Below are 26,222 nucleotides of genomic sequence, written 5' to 3' on the forward strand. Positions count from 1 at the left end.
AGGTTCAAAACCTTTAACTAACTTGTTAATGGCAATTAAAAACCATTCGCGTACCGTTTCTGCACCGCTGGTAGCCTCCATTTTTTGTTTACTTTGCTCGAGATTTTTTTCTCTATTCGGAATACGTCAATAGCGTGTGTATGACCTATCCCCACGGGATCCAATAGGAAAGCGCAGAGCAATGACGGACATGAAAGGGGTGGGGCTTATTTGTCCACTAACACCGGCATAAGAGTAGAAGCGTAAAATCTCGCTACTTAGGCATTCTTATAGTAAATAAATTCTTGGTATTCCTTAAAACTTCTAATATCCAACTGCTACCCGACAACCATTTTTCGGCTAAGCCCCAATTACCTCGATACCCCAGAAGCAAAGATTTTAAACTTGAACCGGATTTGATATCCCATGAATCACTACCCGCACACCCCTAGCTATTACAAAACTATTTTTTACATTTTCATATCTATCAAAGCTACAATAAGTAATCCTGGATTGGTAGAACACTTACAGATCGGGTTGAGTAAAGAAAAATGTTATCCATTTCAATTTCGTAAAAACTGCTAGGAAGAAATAATCATGTTAATTTTATAATTCGTAAAAACGACTAGAAAAGAATTGTGTTGCCCTAGAGATATGTGAAATTACCGGTTCATATTTTGAAAAAACAAATACCGTCCTGTCGGTAATATATTCACAACAAGTTGGGAAAACCAAAATATTACCTCTCCGTGTCGAGAAGATTATATAACCTTAAGTATCCAATGAAAACGTCGACCTTTTTGCCCTCATCCTTTCCCGCGCTTTGCGCTTCCGCATTTCATCCTTACTCTCAACATTATCTTCCTCCGTTTTACATACAAAAATCAAATACTCACAAAAAGAAGCGGCAAAAACCTGCTAGCTCTTTAAAACCACTTAATTTGACTTAATATCCAACTTCCACACACAAATATTTACTGGTAGACAAATTGAGTACCTACAAGCAAAGAAAAATTCTCAAGAATGGCTCCCGCAAATTAAAAGGTCTATTTTCAACTAGGTGGTTGTATCTGATTAGATTTAAAATATATATTTTTGAAATTTTTGGTCTGACTGTTATCTACACCTAGATGGTTTTCAGTCAAACAAACAAGGAGCATAAACACAACAGTGGAAGCTTCAGTCTTATTTAAAACATGTAAAACAATTATCATCTCTGCAAATTGCTTACACATGTCTTTTTTACCAATGCCCAACCGTTTGGATTTTTCTAAAGCAATCTTAGCTACAAAAAATATTTTTTGATACAAAATAAATGTTTAATATTCCTCTTAAGACTAAAACAAGAGGATAAAAAAGGTCTGTCCTCTCGTAATATTTTAAGCTTTTATCATGATTACTCTATACAACAGTAACAAGGAGCATAAACCCATTAGTGGAAGCAGTATTTTTTTTCCCGGAACAATCTCGCTTATGTTTATCCTCTCTAGACTTCGCTAAAAACGTATTACTCCTACGTAAAATATTAATAGACAGGCAAGGATTCATACCATTAAAGAAGGAGCGCAATATTATCCATATTTTCATTTCATATACAGAGAAAAGAAATTATTATGTTTCTGAGAGGAGCTTCCCATTTTGGTTGTTGTTTTGAAAAATATATCGCAATGCACGGGCCTTGATAGATATAGGAGGCAATGAATGAAATATATCACAATGCACGGGCCTTGATAGATATAGGAGGCAATGAAGGAAATATATCGCATGCACGGGCCTTGGTAGATATAGGAGGCAATGACTTAATCTCTCTCTTTGCACGAGAGGTTTATCTTTAATATTTAAATAAATATAATTATTTTAATTACTTTAATCTTCAATAATTAGCATTAATAATAGTTAAATCGTTTAAAATAAAGTTATACCTATTATCTTCTCAAACATTGCTAATATTGACGTTTAAATTGAAGCGTACCCCTCTTACCCGATTTTTTAAAAATTCTGGTATATATATGGAAATCGTTTCCCTTATAATAGTAAGAAAAAAGCGCGATTGCAAAAACCTTTGGTGGCCGATCCCACCTTAGGGAGGCTAGACGTTTCTCGTAACCCTAGCTGATCGCCGCGTATATCCTAAAACCAAACGATGATAATGGAGTAGAAGCCAATGATACAGATGGGTGTCTATGTGGAATTGACGGAAGACCAGTGGATGGTGGTGTTAGAAGCAAGTGTAAGTGCAGACTGGTGTCAATGTGGGATTGACATAGAATAGAAGATGGTGGTGTTTGGAAGCCAGAAAAGTACCAGACTGGTGTTCATGGTGGATGGACGAAGACCAAACATGGTGGTGTGAGAACTCAAATATAGAGTAGCCAACGGAGAGAAATACAATTTTCCAAATTTCTGTGAACTGTCAATGCGGTCCGGAAATTGGGAACACGTTTGCTCCGATACGCAAACTGCGAACGCGGTCACGTGGGTGTAACAACGGACAGACAGACAGACACACACACAGATACGGCCGTTACAGAACCTCTACTGGACTACGTCACACGGAGAGGTAACAAGTTGGGAAACCAAAATAAACCTCTCCGAGTCGAGACGGATTTACTTTCCAAACACAGGTCCACCATGGACGAGAAAATACTGAAGGACGGATGGCAGAGGGAGAAAGTTGAAAAATACTTGTTAATTCGCCTTCTAGCGGTAGATAGTAGCAAACCAGATAGTGGGGGAATCAACGTTCTAACGAGGGAAGCAGCTAAAGTCTTATATTGTCTAGATGGCGCTAGCGTTTGCCGGGATTTGACTCCGCATTTTCATAACCCGCTCCATTTTGGGGCTGAAAAGGGGGAAGTAAGCTTTACATTGGTTGTTTAGTCGCTTAGTAATGGGGGCAGTAATGGGCCGCCATTGGTTCTTCAGTATTACTTCGTCCATGGTTCCACCAGCCAATGAGAAAAACCGGAAATACGTAGCTCAAATTGGCGGGATATTGCGTAAAGCTTAATCGTTTGACATTTCCTTGTGTATTCTCATAATTCTAATGAGCACCTAATATCTATCACTTAAGTGTGTATTTAACTTTCGGCTCACTCTGAACCGTTAACACCTCTTGTAAGAGGACATGAAACAAGGTCAATTCTGGCTTAAATCTAGGGCATCTTATTTTATAGACCCAATCGCTTCAACGCTTATAGAGAGGCGAAGTATTAAAAGCCTTATTACGTGAACTTAAAAGTTGCGTTTACACTATATATAAATGTAGTAAAGCTGAAATAAAAAGTAAACACCAAATTTGAAATGTTAATATCAAAAGATGTTCTTGGAATATTGAGATGAAACAGAGCTTTATAGCTACACAACTACTAAAAGAATCGTAATGTCGAAAAATATTTAAAATATTTCCATTTAATATTCTGCAAAAAGGAAATGTTATCGTTTTGTAAGAGATCTTATCATCCTACTCGCTTTATATTAACTTTGATGTGCGTGTAGTGTTTCGATTCGGATGCAATTTTCATTACTCGTTCTATATAAACTCTCACTTGTGTCATTACATAGAAATAAGTTAATCTTAAATAATTAATTAAATATAAATGATATTAATTATCTTAATCGCCGGTAAATAACTTTAAAAATAGTTAAATCGTTTAAAATAAAGTTGTTCCTATTATCTTTCGAAACTTTGCTAATATTGACGTTTAAAGTGAAGGGTACCCCTCTTGCCCGCTTTCTTCAAATTTTGGGGTATATATACGATTCGTTTCCATTATAATAATAGATAACAAGTCGGGAAAACCAAAATATTACCTCTCCGTGTCGAGAAGATTATATAACCTTAAGTATCCAATGAAAACGTCGAACTTTTTGCCCTCATCCTTTCCCGCGCTTTGCGCTTCCGCTTTTCATCCTTACTCTCAACATTTTCTTCCTCCATTTTACATATAAAAATCAAATACTCACAAAAAGAAGTGGCAAAAACCTGCTGGCTCTTTACAACCACTTAATTTGACTTAATATCCAATTTCCAACAACAATAATATACCGGTAGTTTAATTGACAACCTACTAGCATCGAAATTCTCATTAAGAATGACTCCCGCGGATAAAAAACGGCAATTTTCAACTAGGTGGGCGTTATCTCATTAGATTTGAAAAATATCATTTGTCTTTTTTACCAATGCCTAACCGTTTGGATTTTTTAAAGCAATCTTATCACCAAAAAATATTTTTGAATGAGGATAAAAAAGGTCTGTCCTCTCGTAATTTTTAAAGCTTTTCTCATGATTACTCTATACAACAGTAACAAGGAGTATAAACCCATTAGTGTAAGCAGTATTTTTTTCCCAAAACAATCTCGCTTATGTTTATGCAATGAATGAAATATATCACAATGCACGGGCCTTGATAGATATAGGAGGCAATGAAGGAAATATATCGCATGCACGGGCCTTGGTAGATATAGGAGGCAATGATAATCTCTCTCTTTGCACGAGAGGTTTATCTTTAATATTTAAATAAATATAATTATTTTTAATTATTTTAATCTTCAATAATTAACATTAATAATAGTTAAATCGTTTAAAATAAAGTTATACCTATTATCTTCTCAAACTTTGCTAATATTGACGTTTAAAGTGAAGGGTACCCCTCTTCCCGCTTTCTTCAAATTTTGGGGTATATATACGATTCGTTTCCATTATAATAGTAAGGAAAAACCGCAAATGCGAAAACCTTTGGTAGCGATCCTACCTTAGGGAGCGGCTAGACGTTTCTCGTAACCCTAGCTGATCGCCGCGTATATCCTAAAACCAAACGATGATAATGGAGTAGAAGCCAATGATACAGATTGGTGTCTATGTGGAATAGACGGAAGACCAGTGGATGGTGGTGTTAGAAGGCAGTGTAAGTGCAGACGGGTGTCAATGTGGGATTGACAAAGAACAGAAGATGGTGGTGATTAGAAGCCAGTATGTACAGACTGGTGTCCACGTGGAATGGACGAAGACCAGAAGATGGTGGTGTTAGAAGCCAGTAAGAACAGACTGGTGTCCATGGGATGGACAAAGACCAGAAGATGGTGGTGTGAGAACTCAAGTACAGGAGCCATTTCCGTGACTGTGAAAGCAGTTAGGAAATGGCGAACACGTTTGCTGCGATACGCAAACTGCGAACGCGGTCACGTGGGTGTAACAACAGACAGACACACAGACAGACAGACAGACAGACAGACACACACACAGACACGGCCGTTACAGAACCTCTCCTGGACTACGTCACACGGAGAGGTAAAAAGCGCAATTGCGAAAACCTTTGGTAGCGATCCTACCTTAGGGAGGCTAGACGTTTCTCGTAACCCTAGCTGATCGCCGCGTATATCCTAAAACCAAACGATGATAATGGAGTAGAAGCCAATGATACAGATTGGTGTCTATGTGGAATAGACGGAAGACCAGTGGATGGTGGTGTTAGAAGGCAGTGTAAGTGCAGACGGGTGTCAATGTGGGATTGACAAAGAACAGAAGATGGTGGTGATTAGAAGCCAGTATGTACAGACTGGTGTACACGTGGAATGGACGAAGGCCAGAAGATGGTGGTGATTAGCAGCCAGTAAGAACACACTAGTGTCCGTGTGGTATGGACAAAGACCAGAAGATTGGTGGTGTGAGAACTCAAGTAGAGGAGCCATTTCCGTGACTGTGAAAGCAGTTCGGAAATGGCGAACACGTTTGCTCCGATACGCAAACTGCGAACGCGGTCACGTGGGTGTAACAACGGACAGACAGACACACAGACAGACACACAGACAGACACACAGACACACAGACAGACACACAGACAGACACACAGACACACAGACAGACACGGCCGTTACAGAACCTCTCCTGGACTACGTCACACGGAGAGGTAAAAACGCATTCGCGTGAACCGTTGGTGGAAGCCCTGCCATTGGGAGGCTAGACGTTTCTCGTAACCCTAGTCGATCGCCGCGTATATCTTCAAACCAAACGATAAAGACGCATTCGCGTGAACCGATGGTGGAATCCCTACCATTGGGAGGCTAGACGTTTCTCGTAACCCTAGCCGATCGCCGCGTATATCTTAAAACCAAACGATAAAAACGCATTCGCGTGAACCGATGGTGGAAGCCCTGCCATTGGGAGGCTAGACGTTTCTCGTAACCCTAGCCGATCGCCGCGTATATCTTGAAGTCCATGTGGAGTGGACAAAAACCAAAGCTGGTGGTGTTGGAACTCAAGTAGAATAGCCAGAGGAGACAAACCCAAATTTCCGTGAACTGTCAATGCAGTCCGGAAATTGGGAACACGTTTGCTCCGATACGCAAACTGCGAACGCGGTCACGTGGGGTCTGACAGACAGACACACAGACAGACACACAGACACACCGACACACAGATACGGCCGGTGTAATACCTCTCCGTGACATACGTCACTCGGAGAGGTAAAAACTGTCTTTGTAGTCAAAGACGGGAAAGTGCGAAAGATAAGTGTAGAAAAATAATTGCCTGTAGAAATAGATATTCAAATTTTTACTTTTGAAGAAACAATCATAAAACATCAATTATTTGGAAAATATTCTTGTCTTATTTTTTTACGAAACTTACTTTAATTTTATCACGAAACATGTGCATCATTATAAAAATAGTACGCGTATGCATTTTATTTTCTATCAAAAACTTACAACTAGGTTTGAGTATTAGGCCCTATAAGGGGAAAAAAAGTACAGAAAGTCGTTGATAGCTGATAGAACAATTTGGAAAAACCAAAATATTACCTCTCCGAGTCAAGAGGAGGACTACTAACACAAACTTATTAACCTTGATGTAGAATTATTTCTCCTTTTTTGAAGTAAAAATTACGAATTATTAAAGCAGTATTCCAAGCATAGCGAATATACAGTAGAGCAGAACACATTTTACACCCATTAAAGATACGTCTTGGACACATGGAAAATAGTCAATTGGAAAAACAACAGGAAATGAAGTGTATAACTTTAGGAGAGGTATAACCTTAATGTGTTTGAAAATGCCCAATTGTCTACGCCTCAACTGTTAAAAATACAAGTGAAATTAATGCGTCGCATGCAGTATAATAACCCATTTTTGTTTGAAACTGTGCGCCCTAAGCTTATTTTAGCCGCGCTTAAGGCTTTGCTGCAATCACCACTTTATAAGAAACATTGTACCACTCTTTCGGAGGACATCATGAACACGTTGGTGCAAGAAACGGTTGATTTCGTCGTAAACGAAAACGACAGAAATATTGCTCTAAGTGAAGCCGCTCAAGTGTACGAGACTCCCTCAATCGAAGGTGATGGGCAAGTGGGCAAGAGTGTCAATGTGCAGGAAATTGATAGTGACGAAGAATGGGTTGAGGAAAAGGAAGAAGAAAGCGTCAATTGTGGAGCCAGAGATTCGTTGCTATTATCAGCTGATGATTTATTGGACACTAATATCACGATAACCATTGCACCAGGAGAAGGTAGCCGTCCCGTGTCTTTGCTATACGATGAAGATTGCGAAGAACTGTCTTTTCCTCGAATTTATGGAGGGCAGAAAAGGGACATTAAGGTAAATGCAGCTATCAAGATATTGTAAAATGGGAATTGCTGCCTTCAGACAGCAATTCCCAAGGTGCGCTAGCGACGTCACCAATCTATTTTTTAAATGGTTAAAGATTGAGACCATGAAAGTCAGTCAAGCAATTCAAATTTGTTTACGCAAAACTAAATGTTCTGACGGCCGTGGACTAACAGCGGGGACACTGAGGTTGGAAGGTGGAATTGCATCGCTACTTCACCATGACGATGGTTTCAGAATACTGGAGCCCCTTCGCAATTCTCTCGTATTTTGGCAACGAAAATCGAGGGACCTTCTGGCTATGGTCAGACAACTCGGAATTCCAACGTTTTTCCTGGCTGTAAGCGCGGCCAAAACCCGATGGCCTGAGTTAATAAATGAGTTGTTGGTAACTGCTGGAAAAAGGATAACGAATAACCAAGACATTGAAGCTATGGCTTTCAAAGATAAAGCCAAGTTGATTCAGGAGGACCCAATTACATGCGCGAGATATTTTGATTATAGGTTTCAAGCATTATTAAAGTATTTTAGGAGCAAGATTGGACATCAGGGACTAGTGGTGGACTACTATTATAGAGTTGAGTTTCAACACCGTGGGTCACCCCACGTGCACAGTGTAATTTGGGTTTCCGGCGCTACAAAATTAAAACCGAATGGTTCAAACACTGAAGTAGCCGAGACTTTTGTTGAGCGCTTCATTTCTTGCGCCAAATCAGAAAATGAAGATTTGGTTAACCTGGTTCCTCTTCAAACGAACAAACACACAAGAACGTGCAAGGTGAAACGGGGAGAAGAAACTATATGTCGTTTTGGAATTCCCTGGCCTCCAATTCCGAGAACATATGTTCATGATCCTGTTTTAAGAAATTGGACAGAGGAGTACGGTGAACATATCGTATTGGAATATAAGAAAGTGTAAAAAGCCATGGCGGCTCTGACATCTGAAAATTCTCCTAAAACATTTGAAGAGTTTTTGCGGCCTCTTCAAATGACGGAACGGGTCTATATTGATTGCGTTACGTTAAACCTTAAGAGAAAAAAGAATTCTCCTGAAGATATCTCCTCTGGAAGTAAGAGTGAATGCCTACAACAAAGACATTCTTGGAATATGGAGAGCCAATATGGACATTCAATTTGTTCTTGATGCTTACGCGTGCATTATGTACGTCATCGCTTACATTGGAAAATTACAGCATGGTATATCCCAATTACTTATGGAAGCTATGAGAGCCGCTAGGCAGGCGGGCTCTACTGTAAAAGATAGGCTAAAAGTTATTGCCAACAAATTTCTCACTGGTCATGAAATTTCCGCCCAAGAAGCGGCGTACTTATGCCTGCAGATAACCGTGTCTAAGTCTAGTAGAGCTACCATGTGTGTAAATGTGCCAGAGAAACGAGTTCATATTCTCAAGCCAAAGAGTCAGCTTGATGATTTAGCAGAAGATAGTACAGATATTTTTTCGGAAGGCCTAATCGATCGTTACCCTTTAAGGCCAGATCATACAGAATCAATCTGTTTGGCTGAATTTTCAGCTTGGTATGAATTCAATAAGAACAAGATGCCCCCGGCCAGATTAGAGCCCCATCGTTTGTAAGGCTCCAGCAATCGAGAACGTTTTTCTTGTGAAACACTGTAGTTAGTACGCAATCGTAAAAAATATATTCATTAGTATACATGAATATGCTCATAGTGCAAGGTATTTCTATACCAGAATATCAAGAACAAACGCTTAATTACATAAGAGAAGGAAACACCACAGGGGCGGGGCCACCCTCTTACAGTGCAATTCGAATAGCGTCTTAAGGGAAAGAAACTAAGAGGTTTTTCTCCTGCCTAGGATTGGTTTCTGTGCAAGCAATTAATGGAATGGTCTATACAAAGGTATACCAGAAGTGTGAGAAACTTGAAAATATAAAAATAAAGAGAGACATTTCTTAGGTAATGGTGTTAGAAGTGAAGAGCGCGTCAATAAACTTTCCAATTAATAACTTGGGAGAAATCATCACACAGGAGGGAGGCCGCCTTCTTAAGTTATTTCAATCGCATTAAGAGGCAACGCCAGACGAAGCGCGAGTTCACAACACGGGGGAGGGATTGTCGATTCGCATTGCCTCTAGGGGTGATTGTTGGCGGCTCCGCTCCTGCGGTGTTTGCTTCCTGCTAAAAGGTACCGTCAACATACAGGGTGTTTCTGAAAAGTCTGGCCAAATTTAGGTAGCGTGTTCTTGGAGTCACTCCGAGTGAAAAATTCCTAAGAACCATGTACCTAAACTACGCCATTTCAGAGTTATGAGCTTTCAAAAGTAGCCCCAAAATCAACAAAATTGAGAAACTTGTATTATGGCTTGCTCATCTTGTTTTCGATAAAACGCTCAATTGCATAAGCCAACCGAAAGAAGTGAGAGACTAAAAGTTTGGAAACAGAAGGGGGCGATTGTGTGTAGAAGTGTGCTGTCGCTAAGAAACATGTTTACATTTCATTAACACAGGTTGTTTTAATGGTCATTAACACAGGTACTTTTAATTGTTATTAACACAGGTACTTTTAATTGTTATTAACACAGATACCTTTAATGTTTATTACCACAGGCACATTTAATTCTTATTAACACAGGATTCTCGAACACGGTGAAAGATGTCAGGCGTGTTTCGGATACTCTCACATCCGTCAATTATGCGTTGTCTCGGGTCTTGGACATCACGGACTTCGGTGCGGTAGATCAAGTCTTTGAGATGTCCCCAAAGAAAAAAATCGCACGGATTTAAATCCGGAGAGCTGGCCACTCAACAGGTCCACCTCGACATACCCACGTCCCGGGGAATGTGGCATCAAGATGGGCTCTAACTTGACGACTGAAATGTGGTGGCGCCCCTTCGTGCATGAACCACATTCGTTGATGCAATCTTAATGGTAGGTCGTCCAGTAGGTCTGGTAAATCATTTTGTAGGAAGTTCAAATACGCCTCACCATTTAGTCTTGGTTATAGAAAGACGGGTCCAATCAAATTATCGCCGACAATCCCGCACCATACGTTTAGACTAAACTGTACTTGGTATGACCTTACGCTAGTAGCGTGGGGTTTTTGTTGCCTCCACTCATGATGATTATGCAAGTTCAGTATGCCGTCACGGGAAAAATTGGACTCGTCAGACACTAACAGAGTTCGTGGGAATTCTAAGTCGATCACCCGGGCCATAAACCACTGACAAAATCCTAGTCGTCTCGGATAGTCTGCTTCGTTTAACGACTGAATCTTCTGCAAATGATATGGATGGTACTGGTGTCCGAGAAGGATCTTCCAAACAAGAACATGGTTGACGCCCAATTGGCTTCCCGTTTAAAAATAAATGTATACATTTATTTTTAAGCGGCAAGCTAGGCGCTTGTACCAAGAGATGTTCCCTCGACGAGAACTACCAAATCGCCAAACATTCACGGCTGTTGACAGACGCTTAAGGGAAACCGGCAAATTACAACCCGCCGGACCCCAAGCACGAGACGTTCGCGACGAAGAACTTACTATTATCGAGGACGATCCTTCAAACCAGCACCAGGAGGGTTGGTCGCCAATTGGGCGTCAACCATGTTCTTGTTTGGAAGATCCTTCGCGGACACCAGTACCATCCATATCATTTGCAGAAGATTCAGTCGTTAAACGAAGCAGACTATCCGAGACGACTAGGATTTTGTCAGTGGTTTATGGCCCGGGTGATCGACTTAGAATTCCCACGAACTCTGTTAGTGTCTGACGAGTCCAATTTTTCCCGTGACGGCATACTGAACTTGCATAATCATCATGAGTGGAGGCAACAAAAACCCCACGCTACTAGCGTAAGGTCATACCAAGTACAGTTTAGTCTAAACGTATGGTGCGGGATTGTCGGCGATAATTTGATTGGACCCGTCTTTCTACAACCAAGACTAAATGGCGAGGCGTATTTGAACTTCCTACAAAATGATTTACCAGACCTACTGAACGACCTACCATTAAGATTGCATCAACGAATGTGGTTCACGCACGCCATTCACGACACAATTATTGAAAATTTATTATATATAGAAGTATCAAACTCTTTCTGTAAGTTAAAAAAAACGCTTTCTTTAGGCTTGATATTAATTTTCAATAAAGTCAAAACTATTTCATTGAGGTTAATAACCACTTTTCTTAAGTTTAATACTCTTTCCAGAAGTAAAAAATTACTTTTTATAAGGATGAATTTTATCTTAAGATGTTTAAAACTATCCTATAATTCAAAAGTAAGTGTTTATTTGGTTAATTTTACAGTTCTCTAAGTTGAAATTGACTCTTCTAAAAGCTTGAAATATTTTCTTTCTCTAAGCTTGAAAATTTTAAGTCTCTAAGTTTTAAAAATTATCTCGAAATTATCTTTCTAAAAGCTTGAAATATTTCTTTCTCTTAGTTTGAAAAAGTTCCTTCTCTAAGCTTGAAAAAATTCCTTCTCTAAGCTTGAAAAATTTCCTTCTCTAAGCTTGAAAAATTTCTTTCTCTAAGCTTCAAAAATTTCTTTCTCTATGCTTGAAAATTTCTTTCTCTAAGCTTGAAAATTTCATTCTCTAAGCTTGAAAATTTCTTTCTCTAAGCTTGAAAATTTCTTTCTCTATGCTTGAAAATTGTTAGTTACCACTTGGAAAGTATTCTTTTCTATATATATGGTAGAAAGTAAAAGCTTATGATAATACTGGTCTTGTTACGCCATAAAACATTGTTTACGAAATATCTTGCGTCCATCCATTTTCAACAATTAATACTGTTAGATTCATCAGCTTTGTGTGTGAAGCTTGACGGCTTTTGATAAAACCAACCTCTTCTTTCCTACCCCGTCCCATTGGAAGGGTATTGTAAAGTAGGAGGAGCTAATTGAAAATTATAACAAATAGTCACGAGTGACGTTTCTAGTCTGGAGAATTGAGGCTCGCGCTCAAATTCGTAAGATCATGGAAAGAATGCGCGTGAGGAAATTTGTTTTCATGCAATAAGATAGTGTGAAAAAAATTTTTCTCACACTCATTCTATATCCATGGCTCGATCCATGGCTTAACAATCGCGGCACGCGCAAAATCGCTCGCAACGGTGATGACGATTTCTTATTTTTTAACAAGTTCAGCAAGACCAAATACTTTATTTAATCAACTATTGAGTATGAAGATTTATATGGCTGCCCTATTTGACATGTGCTTTGAACATACTTAATAAGTTATAATTAAATTCTACAGCCTTTGGGAATCCTTTGAAACAACAACTTTGAATCCTGAAATCTGTTAGAATTCACAATTAAAACAACGTTGAATTAAAAATATTCCAATCTCAATTAAGAAAACAACCTAGGCTTTCTAATTTTTGGCCTATTTTTATACTCTATGAGGGATAAAGCTGCTTTTGCTGTCATCGAAGCAAATCTATTTTTTATTTACAACTTTAAGGGATGTAATAAATAATGAAATGACGAACCCTTATATTTTCAGGACTGGTTCAGCGACAGCGCAAATAGTACCAAGAAAAACGAGCCCAATACAATATTATATAAGTTAACAATACTACAACAAGGTGTAAGGTTTTCCAACGCTTCCTTTTCCCGTAAAAACAAAAATGACTTCACGGGAAAAATATGGGAAATCTCCAAACTCCTAACATTGACTTTTGATTAAAAGCATAGAGGCGAAACAAAATGAAATTAAGGGACCGCAAACATCAATCTAGTCAGAAATCAGCCAGCCTTAGTAAAGAAAGATAGGTTCACACAGGTGGAACTCTATACTGAAGACTATTCATACTTCTAAAAATTAAAACTAACCTCCAAACCTACTTCACGTTGGTTCGCCAAGCAACTTCAAGAAACCGTATTTTCAATTAAGTTCTCCATTTAGTTGTGTGTGAAAGCCTATTGAATAGCTTTGAAATAGTTTCCCTGTAAGTGTTAACATGGCTTAAGTGACCTTTTAATCGACATTAGTTGAATAAGCCGAGTTGAAAGGGCTGGAGCTCATTTACACGCACTACAATACCATTAACGCTTATTGAATTTTCAACTGCTCGAAACGACATCCTTCGGCGTTAATGTTGCGTACCATTGTCAAGATCAAATACCTTTCTTACGTACAGTACAGCAGATGCTGCCGTGTCGCTTATTTTACATCTTATATATCCCCTTTCGTTATTTAGTAATTTATCGTTTTACAAACCTCAAAGCAAAGAAAAAATATTCTGCTTTGAATAAATCACGATGTTTAAAAATACCACTAAAAGATATGTTCTCGAAAAATAATGCAATACTCTTCGTTTCCTTCGGCGATAATGTAGTGTACCAATGGCAAGATCAGCACTTCGTTTTTGTAAAGTTCAAAAAAAAAATATGCCGCTTTGAATAAATACCGATCGCTCTGCAAGTTATGTTTTCGAGAAATAATGTAATATTGTTCGTTTCCTTTAATTGTCTAAAACGCCTTTTTAAATTACCATAATATAATATTTGGATTAAAGGAATATTGTTAACTTTCAAAATTCGCACACAATATTGCTAATGCCTTATTTTTCGTATTGACGTATTCTTTAACATCGTAGCGAGGCACTAAAGATTGAAAATATCTTTGTTTTTAACAGAAAGAGACTCGGCTTTGCCTGTTATAGGACATTTTTGTTACTTTTCGAGGTGTTATTTCAAAAAATGTGGCATATTCAACCGGAAAAAATATCTCGGATATAACGCCCGATTGTAATATTAGTGAAATGGTTTAAAAGCTTGTGACGTTATTGCAGCCGTGTTTCAAGATCATCTTTCCTTACACATTTGAACTCCAATTGCCTAAAGGACTCTTCATTTAATATCGAGAGTAATTTTGCAGAAAAATATTTTTCTTTTTGTTAAAAATAGTTTTCAATTGCACAAAACCAGGGTTGTCGATTTTTTGGATTTTTTTCAGAAAATCCAGAAAATAGATTTTTTTTATTTCGGATTTTTTTGATTTTGTATAGATTTATTTGATTTTTTATTTATTTATTTGATTTTTATTGATTTATTTGATTTTTTATTGATTTATTTTATTTTTTATATATTTTTTTATTTTTATAGAACTACTAGTTAGTAAATTACCAACATGAAAACTTTTGAGTCAAAATTAACCAAAAGCAAAATAATCATGACATCTAAGCAGCTATTAGATAATTTCTACAGAGTTATTCTTATTGACATTACTATTCAAATACTTGTACAAAAAGACTAGCTTGACCGCTATTTCATTTTCTAGCCTATTTCGAATCTTACCCCAGTAAAAATTGACCACACGAGTGGCAAGACAAACTGGAGTTCTGGGAAAAACTTAAATTGAAATAAGTCAAAACCATGATTGTTTTTAATTATAGGTCTTTCTCCCTAATTTTGAGAAGAGAAATTATTAAAACTTTTTTTTTCTAATTGGGGTGGTGAAGTGGTTAGCACTTTCGGCTCGCAGCAAGAGGGTCCTGGGTTCGATCCCGGACTGTGTCATCGGGTGAAAAGCCGGGGTACAAACCCTTCCGCGTAGAGTTTGCAAGTTCTCTGCTCACTTGTTAAAGGAGTTTTCCTTCGCAGTACTACCAGGTTTCTCCTTTCCATCAAAACTTGTTGAGGTTAATGGTAATAATTTGTATAGGGCGCTGTCGGTTAGCTGTGGAATAGGGGCTGGCCACCACCTCTCTATGCATTGAAATCGTGACCCATTGGAATATAGCTCACTGGGTGTTATGGACACGAAATAGGGTAGATTATAAGATTCTTCAGACAAAAAGGATTTGAAAAATTACGCGTCAAGATAAAGGCTGACTTCTAATGTCTAAGGATCGTCCATAAACTACGTCACACTCATAGTGGGAGGGGTTTCCAAATTTTTGACAGTCCGTGACAAAGGGAGAGGAAGGGGTTCTTCGATGGGTGACGTCACATTTAACATTAATTTTGTTACGAAGTCAGTAAGATGCCGGTTGGTTCTCCTTCGTTATAAAAGAAAAAACACAACATTCTTCCTGGGAACGACCACTACGATAATTTATTAAAATTTTTATTCTATCATCGCTTAAATGGTAGAAAATTTAAGCAATGATTTCCTACTTACGCGTACGTGTACATAGCCAATTTAAAACAAACAGACCAGTTCACTGCAGAACTTAGGTAGCTACACGTACGCGTAAGGACTGCTAAATAGAGAGTACCCGTAGTTTCAGCTTATACCCTCTTATGTCACTGTTTATACGTCATTATCATAAAGCATGGTTTTCACTTGGCGTAAATCACGACTTTTCGCCCGACGTCAAACGACAACCGAAATAAATTACATAGTTACGCTGGACCGAAATTACGTTGAGTGTGGCGATATTAACTTTCGATTCTTTCGGCCGAGTTCAACGTTAACGCTCTGCGCGAGCCAATCAGCAAGAAGCTTGAGTCTTGACGTCTTTTTCGACCACGCGTGGTTCGGAAGAGGACGTCCGCGGTCCGCCATGTTTTATTTATTTAGTTCCTAATCGAGCCAGTTACTAGTACAAATCCCTGATAATGCCTAAAGTTAATTGCTGAAAGTTTTATTGAAGAGGTTAGGAACCATCCAAATCTTTATGATATGGTGCACAAAGATTACAAAGTCCAAAAAAGAAAGACTATAGATGAACCGTAATTGGTGCAATGTTCAGTTTATCTGGTAAGCCTTGGTTCCATTATTTGCGGGAACTACGTTAATTGAAAACACTATAACGCTGGGAGACAACGTAAAAAACGAATCTGACGTTTGACGTCCACCTGCAAAGTAGTTTTTATCGGCAAAGTGAAAACCATGCTTAAGTGAGGATGAATCTGATCGCCCTTCTGATTGATCTTTCGCACATTTTTAAAATCTGAATCCCAAGCTCGATTAGACTAAGGTTTTCGTGTAACAATGTCGAAACCTACAAAAGTGTGCCTCTTTAACTAAGCTTTATGGAAAATGTTTTGAAGCTTATAGAAGAGCACATCCCGAAATTAAAGTTCTGAAGCTCAGACTCAGAGGATAAACGGAAGACAACTTTTGAATTTCAAGCTGACGAAAATATTTAAGTGGAACGCCATATCACTCAAGAAAAAAAGGTTCTCTTTTCAAATTTATCTAATTAGATTTGTAAATGAAGTCATATACTGGGAATAAATTTGTCCAAACCGTTTTAATTTAACCACGGAATTCTCACTCACACATATCATAAAAAAACATCATTGACGATCGTTTAAATGTTTTGTAGAAAACTAGAAACCCCGACTAAAAGCCAACTTCTTAGCCAAGGCTTAATTTACACCGTTCCGACAGAAGCAGACGTGAGCCATTTTCAAGTCATAGTGCGTTAGAGGCCGGGTTAAAAATGTGACGTTGTTTTAGGGGAGGGGTCTGAGAAATCGTGATCAAGCGTGATCTGGGGGGGAAGGGGGGCCAGAAAATGCTTTCTTTTGCATGACGTAGTTCACGCACGGTTACAAAAATTGTGGCTATAAAAATTTCTTCGCCATCGTAGGTGCCGGCTTTGAGTTAAGATAATAAATACACACAAACGATTCAAACATTGAGTTCTTTATAACAGTTAAGGGGGCCCATAATTGTGAAAAATATTTAGCCTACACCGAAGAATATCCTGGCGCCGCCACTGGGACATACAACCTTACAGTATATCGTAGTGGTATCTATGCTCCTTGGTTTTCGTTCCAAAACTTCCGTTGGCTGGGATCTCCGTCGAAAAGAAAAATGGCGATATGGTGGACGTTGAAACACGTTGCAATTCTTATATTAAAGATACTGGGAATAAATTTGTCCAAACCGTTTTAATTTAACCACGGAATTCTCACTCACACATATCATAAAAAAACATCATTGACGATCGTTTAAATGTTTTGTAGAAAACTAGAAACCCCGACTAAAAGCCAACTTCTTAGCCAAGGCTTACTTTACACCGTTCCGACAGAAGCAGACGTGAGCCATTTTCGCTCCCAAAATCACAAGATAAAAATAGTGCTAAACCGGAAGTGTGTAAGTTAATGCGCGTGGGCGCTAAAAAATGGGGTAACTATTTCTTTGGGAGTTAAGCGGTGTATGAATCGGCTGAGCTATACGGCGAAACTTTGTTGTTACGGGCTTTTTAACCAGTTTCCTACTTCAGGTTATTATGAACTCCTGCTAACAGTAATTTTTTTGCAAAAGGCATATTATTTGAGAAGTCAATGAAGATAAACATCAATATTTTGGAAAGGGCGTAACATTGTGAAGTGATTTATAAAATATTACTAACCTAACTTAACCAAATAGTGGTGTTTCCAAGGCAGTGAAAATGGATTTAAAACGCCTTCATTAAAACACGACATTAATAGAAATTAAACTACATAGCATTTTGGGGTCGCTTAATTCGACAGATAGCGTCCGTTGAATTATAAATACCAAACCCGCCGTTGGGCTAAATTCATTAAAAACATTGGCAGGATTCGGTCTAATGGGAATTTGGTCTAATGGAATTCTGCGCAATGGGAAGATATCAGTTTGAACTGTGGGGTTTCATAAGAAAATAAGGTTTCGCAATAATTTCAAAAAATAAGAGCTCTTTAAAATTACGTTTTCTTTTACTGCTATCCGGCGAAAATATTTCTACTTTTGTGGCTTCGGGGAGAATATTTTTGGTTCTTGGTGATGCAAACGTGGTAAATGTAATGCGGATAGCCTTCGCACTAGCGCTACTAGTGATTCGCGAGTTTTACCATATTAAACCATTAAGTATTTTATTCCTTGACTTACACCCTCACTTTTTGTTTTTAAATATATGCATTTGATGAATCTTGTACTGTGAAATTGGTGCTATTTTCGCTTTAGCAATGTTCAACATGTTCGGCGCAATTCTATATTAATGATAATTGTTTCAATTACTCTTGTTTTACGGTACCCAGCTGTTGTATCTCGCAGAGATAATGATCGAAAATGAGTGGACACAAGAAATTTCGCAGAAACAGTTTTATGGCGTAAAAAGGCCCGTAATTGTCATAAGCTTTTACTTTCTACCATTTATATGGAAAATATACTTTCCGCGTGGCAACTAACAATTTTTGTTTTCATTCGAACGAAAAGGGTTCTTTTCCAACCCGCATCACGTTACAAAGAGGAATATTTCAGCAATTAACATTTATCGCGGTAAAATTGTAAGCGATAATAATTTCTGAAAATGAAGAATAACGTTTAAATTTGAGAAATTCAAAATGATTTGTAAAATTTAGTTTTCTGTTAGAGCTGACTTCATCGATGATTAGATTTGCAGTCTGATAGAAAAAATGAATTAGAACAAAGTAATCAATTTTTAATTAAAATTTTCGTATGGCTATAATTATTTTTTAAATTCAAGATAATCGCCGGTGGGTTGTATAAGGATGCTATCTGGTGACATGTACACTAAACTATCGGTATCCATGTAAAACAAAGTTCACCTACGATATGAAGATGTTTCAATAGATGAAGGTGGGCTATAGTCGTAGTATAGAAAGCTATACAATAGTATTCTTATGGACTATCTCATTCTCTGTGATGTCTGATGACTTGACAGAAGTGGTATTGTCATTTAAAGTCAAGAGACTTTATCTCTTTGTCAGAGTTTTAGGGTCCTTTATGATATCGGTCGAGGTGTATCTATAGTATTTTGTCCAAATTACCCCAAAATGAGTTTAACATTAGTTTACTGAGGCATCTTAAACCTTGGTTTTTCTAAATTTCATAGCTTTATTGCCTCAAAGACTTTGTAGTTCCTAACGTAATTTTCTTTATCATATTGTGTTAAGCAATCGGCAGGGAAGCCACTAGCAAGGGTTTTATACTCTAAAAACGCGTTGACGTACTCTTTAAAAAGACCGCCTTAGGACTCTTCATTTGATTTCGAGGGCAATTTTGCACAAACTATTTTTTGTTATGTTTTAATGGTAATGTATCCAAAAATACTTTTCAATCGTACCAACCCGTACAAAAATTTACGGCTGCATTTTGTCTGTTAAGTAGATTTTTTGGAATCTGCAATATATTGCAATTAAACTGGAATATTCTGGAATAATACTGGAATAAACCTGAAAAAACTTCAGACAAAAATTAAGATGCATTCCAGAGAGCAATGCAGAACATTTTAGACGTTTTGCAGAAAAAATATCTTCCGTTGGAAAACTCAGTATACAAAATTTAGCTACTCCAGAGTCATAAAAGAGCTACCTTTCAGCTAGAAAACAGAGGGGAAATAGTAACTCCCGTAAGAAATCAGGATGTTTGTAGGCTCATTACAGGTACCTTTCAGATATTTTGTATGCATGTTACAGTCGGAAATTGCTAAGTTGTAGGATAATTGCAGGCGTGTTTCAGATAATTTGTAGGATAATTGCAGGCGCGTTTCATATAATTTCCAGGACCATTACAGGCGCGTTTCATACAGGGTGTTTGTGAAAAGTCCATCAATAATGAAAGGGCGTATTTATTGGGCCATTTTGAGTCGAAAATGTTCTATGACATTTTGCCGTCCGAGCCACGGTTTTCGAGTTATGATTTGAATATTTTAGGGATGACCCCTTCATCAAATTAGCGCTGTCTTTCAATTTCTTAATTAAATTTAAGGGGTCATCCGTAAATTACTCCAATCATAACTTGAAAACAGTGGCCCGGACGGCAAAATGTCATAGAACATTTTCGACTCAAAATGACCCAATAAATACGCCCTTTCATTATTGATGGACCTTTCACAAACACCCTGTATACTTTTCGGGATCATTGCAGGCGCGTTTCAGATACTTTGTAGGATCATTGCAGGCGCGTTTCAGATACTTTGTAGGATCATTGCAGGCGCGTTTCAGATACTTTGTACAATAATTACAGGCGCGTTTCAGATACATAGTAGGATAATTGCAGGTGCTTTTCAGATAATTTTTAGGATAGTTGCAGGCGCATGTCAGATAATTTTTAGGATAGTTGCAGGCGCATGTCAGATACTTTGCAGGATAAATGCAGGTGCTTTTCAGATACTTTTTAGGATCATTGCAGGCGCGTTTCAGATACTTTTCAGGATCATTGAGGCGCGTTTCAGATACTTTTTAGGATATGGGCAGGTGCTTTTCAGATAATTTTTAGGATCATTGCAGGCGCGTTTCATATACTTTGTAGGAAAATTGCAGGCGCGTTTCAGATACTTTTCAGGATCATTGCAGGCGCGTTTCAGATACTTTGTAGGATAATTACAGGCGCTTTTCATATACTTTTTACGATAATTGCAATTGCAGGCGCGTTTCAGATACTTTTTAGGATCATTGCAGGCGCGTTTCAGATACTTTTCAGGATCATTGCAGGCGCGTTTCAGATACTTTTTAGGATAATGGCAGGTGGTTTTCAGATACTTTGTAGGATAATTGCAGGCGTTTTTCATATACTTTGTAGGATAATTACAGGCGCGTTTCAGATACTTTGTAGGATAATTGCAGGTGCTTTTCAGATATTTTTAGGATAATTGAAGGCTCGTATCAGATACTTTGCAGGACCATGGCAGGCGCGTTTCAGATACTTTGCAGGGTCATTGCAGGCGCGTTTCAGATACTTTGCAGGGTCATTGCAGGCGCGTTTCAGATATTTTGCAGGGTTATTGCAGGCGCGTTTCAGATAATTTTTAGGATAAGGGCAGGTGCTTTTCAGATAATTTTTAGGATCATTGCAGGCGCGTTTCAGATACTTTTTAGGATAAGGGCAGGTGCTTTTCAGATAATTTTTAGGATCATTGTAGGCGCGTTTCATATACTTTGTAGGAAAATTGCAGGCGCGTTTCAGATACTTTTCAGGATCATTGCAGGCGCGTTTCAGATACTTTGTAGTGCTGAAATTTTGGATTTTCAATTTTTAAAATTAATAAATTTTTACCTCTCCGAGTGAGGATGTCGTCACGGAGAGGTATAACACTGTACAGGCTCGTTTTCATAGAAGCTAGAAAATTCGAAAACGCTTACGCTTCACGAGCTTGAATACGCGCGGTAATGTATTTTTTTCGAACGTTTCCGCTTTCGCTCGAAATTTTCACGCAACTCGCGCCTATGAAAACGAGCCTTACGTGTCTTTTTGTGTGCCTGTCACCGCGTTCGCCGTTGGCAAATCGGAGCAAGCGTGTTCGTAGAGAGATACATTGGTTTCTACTCCACTATCGTCGTCAGGGTTGAAGTGTATGCGACGATCGCCTAAGGCTACGAGAAATGATAGCTTCCAAATGGCAAGGCTTCCACCAAAGATTCACGCAATTGCGTGTTTTCTAATTTATTATTGTTAATCAGTCGCCTTATATACCAACTTTCCAAAATTGCTTAAGAGGCTTACGCTTGAGTTCAAACATCAACAATAGCTATGTTTAAAATGATTTTAGGTATAAAGTTTCTTAAAACGATTTAACTAGAATTAAGGTAAATTAATGACGATTAAATTAATAAATATCAATTATATTTATTTAAATATTTAAAAATAGCCTCTAAATTGCGTCTAGACTTGGAGAGGTTTATTTTGGATTCCGAACTTGTACTCATCCCTTACAAAAATATTAAGCTGTAATTCATCTGCATAGACGCTTTTTTATCGCTACCACGCTGTAATATGTATACATTAAGGCTACATTTTCTGCAGCTCAAAAAACGGGAAAAATTGACAGCATTTCTAGAACTGCAAATTTACTGCCGTTTTTACATTTTCTGTTTGTTAACTGTTAACTGCCTGGCAGAAATATGAAGCGCAATTCTGTAAACGCTATGCAAAAGTAGAAATACCAGCTGCTAGTTTAAAACTGCAATTTATCCGTTTTTATAGACAAGTTACAGGTCTGCAAAAGTGATGGAAATGTAGAAATCCAGCTGCTAATTTAGAACTGTAATTTGACCATTATAATAGACATGTTACAGGTCTGCAAACGTGATAGAAAAGTCGAAATCCAGCTGCTAATTTAAAACTGCAATTTGACCACATTTATAGACATGGTACAGGTCTGCAAAAGTGATGGAAAAGTAGAAATGTAACTGCTAATTTAGAACTGTAATTTGACCATATTTATAGACATGTCACAGGTCTGAAAGAGTGATGGAAAAGTAGAAATCCAGCTTTTAATTTAAAACTGTAATTTGACCACATTTAGAGCCATATTACAGGTATTCAAAAGTAAAACATTTTACTTAATTGAATACCTGCAATATGTATATAAATGTGGAATAGCTACAGTTTTAAATTTTAAGCTAGATTTCTACTTTTCGATCACATTTGCAGGCCTGTAACATGTCTATAAAAATGGTCAAATTACAGTTTTAAATTGGCAGCTGGATTTCTACTTTTGCATCACTTTTTCAGACTTGTAACATGTCTATAAATGTAGTCAAATTACAGTTTTAAACTAGCATCTGGTATTTCTACTTTTCCATAAGTTTTGCAGACCTGTAAAATGTCTATAAATATGGTCAAATTACAGTTTTAAATTGGCAGCTGGATGTCTACTTTTCCATCACTTTTGCAGACCTGTTACCTGTCTATAAATATGGTCAAATTACAGTTTTAAACTAGCAGCTGGTATTTCTACTTTTTCATCACTTTTGCAGACCTGTAACATGTCAATAAATATAGTCAAATTACAGTTTTAAATTGGCAGCTGGAATTCTACTTTTGCATCACTTTTTCAGACTTGTAACATGTCAATAAATATAGTCAAATTACAGTTTTAAATTGGCAGCTGGAATTGTACTTTTGCATCACTTTTTCAGACTTGTAACATGTCTGTAAATGTAGTCAAATTACAGTTTTAAACTAGCATCTGGTATTTCTACTTTTCCATAAGTTTTGCAGACCTGTAACATGTCTATAAATATGGTCAAATTACAGTTTTAAATTGGCAGCTGGATTTCTACTTTTCCATCACATTTGCAGGCCTGTAACATCTCTATAAATGTGGTCAAGTTGCAGTTTTAAACTAGCAGCTGGTATTTCTACTTTTTCATCACTTTTGCAGAACTGTAACATGTCTATAACTGTGGTCAAATTATAGTTTTAAACTAGCAGCTGTTATTTCTACTTTTGCATCGCGTTTGCAGAATCGCGCTGCATATTTCTGCACGTACAGACAATTAACAGTTAATAAACAGAAAATGTAGAAACGGCAGACAATTTGCAGTTCTGGAATTGCTGTGAAATTTTCGCGTTTTTCGAGCTGCAGAAAATGTAGCCTTAATGTATACATATTACAGCGTGGTAGCAATAAAAAAGCGCGTATGCAGATGAATTACAGCTTAAAATTTTTGTACGGGAAACTATACAGCCCTTGAGTAAACTAAACATAGCTCTCCATTAGTTTAAGCTTAGGGATTTCATTAAAAAAGAATTAAGGCTAGCTACTCAATTGTAGCTGCATCAACCACGAAACGAAACTTATGAACTCTAGCAAGCTTTGATTACATTGGCTTTGTTGTTTTGTACAAACGAGTTGTCTACAGAAAGGTTCAAGAGTAACCTATTTTTTAAAAATGTGAGTTAGCAATTTCTTATCCGAATTTAACCTGAAGTTACTGAATTGAAGATTTTACAGGTCTAGTTACAATAACACAAATGAACTCAATGTCCGTTTCTGAGCGGTAGGTTAATTAAACACGATTTCAAGTTTTTTAATTTGTTACGAACCAAACGCGTAAGGCGGTATAACATCTGGTGGTCAAAACCTTTTTATCTTTTTGTGTACAGGAAATGGTAAACGTAAAGGTCATAGAGGCCATGCTAGTTTTGTTATTTCAATATATTGCAAGAGTCAATAATATGTCGTAAGTATTATCCGATACCATAAAGTGAAGCTATTTCCTTTGTGCCCATTATGTTTACGACACAGATACTCTGGCGAACCAGTGAATTTCTAGTGTTCAACTTTGAAGGGAGTGGGAATTTTCAATTTAATATCTTATTTTCCAACGAAAGTGGTATTATGTTACACTTTCAAGTCTCTACTTTCAAAATATCAAGTATATAATTGAATCAAATTTTCTATTTTTAAAATCCATGGAAAAATCACGAAAACTCAGTTTCGATATATCAATAATTTTGTCTTGGCGAGCTTGTTCCCCCGTTTGATGACATCACTATGACGTGAGGAAAAAAATCGCGGGAACCCGAATCTTGGAAGAGGGAAGTAACTGGAAGGGAAATCTTGCGGTACCCAAGCTCGGGACACGGAATTGCGCAATTGGTTGAACGTCATATAGTGCTGCCACCTTTAAGAGTAATTTTGAAGTAAAAGTACTTTTATTTTTATGGCGAACGTTCAGGCTTGGAAGAGGGAAGTACTCTTTATTTATATTTTTATGATATCGGAAGTCACTATTACAATTAATGTAACAGCAGTACTTCCCCATAACTAAACAGAGTCAAAATAATAAAAACCGTTACGGTTGCGAATTGCGCGTTGCTAAACTTTGGAAGAGCCTAAACCGTGCCTCCCGCGGCCCGCCCGTCACTGAATTTATTTTTTTCGAAACTGAAAAAAGCAGACGAATTTCACAAAATAAGAATAAATTTCAACACTAGGTGCCGCTACAGACTGACGTTCAACCAAATTCGCCCCCCTCCTGTCCCGCGCCTGGGTACGTACGGCTTATGTTAGAGGTATCGTATTTTCCATTCCAGTACTTCCCTCTTCCAAGCCCGAATCGCGTCTCGAGCTTCTCGCCAGTCTAAACTCTGGGTCTGATAGCGGAGAGAGTGGCACCATCTCACGTGAAAAATATATTTGTGACGTCAGTCTACGGGGAACGTTTTAGCCTTTCTTAAAAGTAGATTTCAAATAATTTCAAATGAATCATTTTCAAATGCATATTGCCAAATTACCAGAAATCGGAGAGTTAAAAGCTTGATATTTTTGAATTCACAGAAATTAATTCTATCTTTTGATATATAAATTAGAGGTTTTTCCAACGAAGCTTCTCATACCCTTTAAAATTAAGCTGAGTTATTAAAATTACGGAACCAGTCTCACCAGGGATAGATAGACTTTTTTAAGACGGAATGGGTAACAGGGTTATTCGGGTGCGCGTCCTAGTCCACGACCCCCTTACCCGTGACGGAGGGGTATGAAAGAAGAGGCGGGTCTTATTTTCGTTATGACGTTGTATGTATATCCGGGTCAAGTAAACGTCGTCTGCCCGTCGTCTGCTCATTCGTCTGCCAAGTTGGAATGGGCTCGGATTGTAATTTTTGACATAACATTGTTTAAAAATGGAAGTTACACAAGACATAGGGCTTGCAACTGATAAAAAAACGGGGAAGGCCCAAGAAAAAAGTGAGTTAGAATTGAATAAAAGTCTTCATAGATATTACAGCACGAACAGGTTTTAACCAAACACTAAGCTCACAAATCTCCTGACCATTCACTAAGCCTTGGTTAACTTCATCAAATTCGTTTACAAAATCATGAGGATAGTAGAAATTATTGGCTTAAGAAAGAATTAGCGAAGACTTTTCACCTTTACAGATGTACTCCAAATCCAAAACACCGGCACCAAATTCACTAACAACCTTCTTAATTGCTATTAAAAACAATTCCCGAATAATTACCTGGACCCTCGCATTTAGACGGC

The 26,222-nt window shown here is 37.8% G+C and overlaps 1 protein-coding gene across 10 annotated transcripts in view; it reads right to left on the bottom strand.

The window, feature by feature from the left end:
- The window catches only part of LOC149712049 (uncharacterized), a 55,496-nt gene that overhangs the window by 16,905 nt on the left and 12,369 nt on the right, over positions 1–26,222 (bottom strand). For 6 of the 10 annotated variants that reach the window (XM_089860600.1, XM_089860597.1, XM_089860607.1 and 3 more), the window contains exon 4: positions 509–557. The exons of 2 other annotated variants lie outside the window; for them this stretch is intronic. In XM_089860600.1, the coding sequence (XP_089716726.1) occupies positions 509–541 (33 nt within the window). In that variant the 5' untranslated portion in view covers positions 542–557. Of the gene's footprint in view, positions 1–508; positions 977–26,222 lie in introns of all 10 variants that reach the window. 2 more of the 10 variants (XM_089860599.1, XM_089860598.1) reach the window with 2 other exon arrangements.

Source organism: Phalangium opilio, unplaced genomic scaffold (assembly GCF_054372755.1).
Source record: "Phalangium opilio isolate 3A_F unplaced genomic scaffold, DU_Popi_V2 ptg000011l_1, whole genome shotgun sequence".
NCBI lineage: Eukaryota > Metazoa > Arthropoda > Arachnida > Opiliones > Phalangiidae > Phalangium > Phalangium opilio.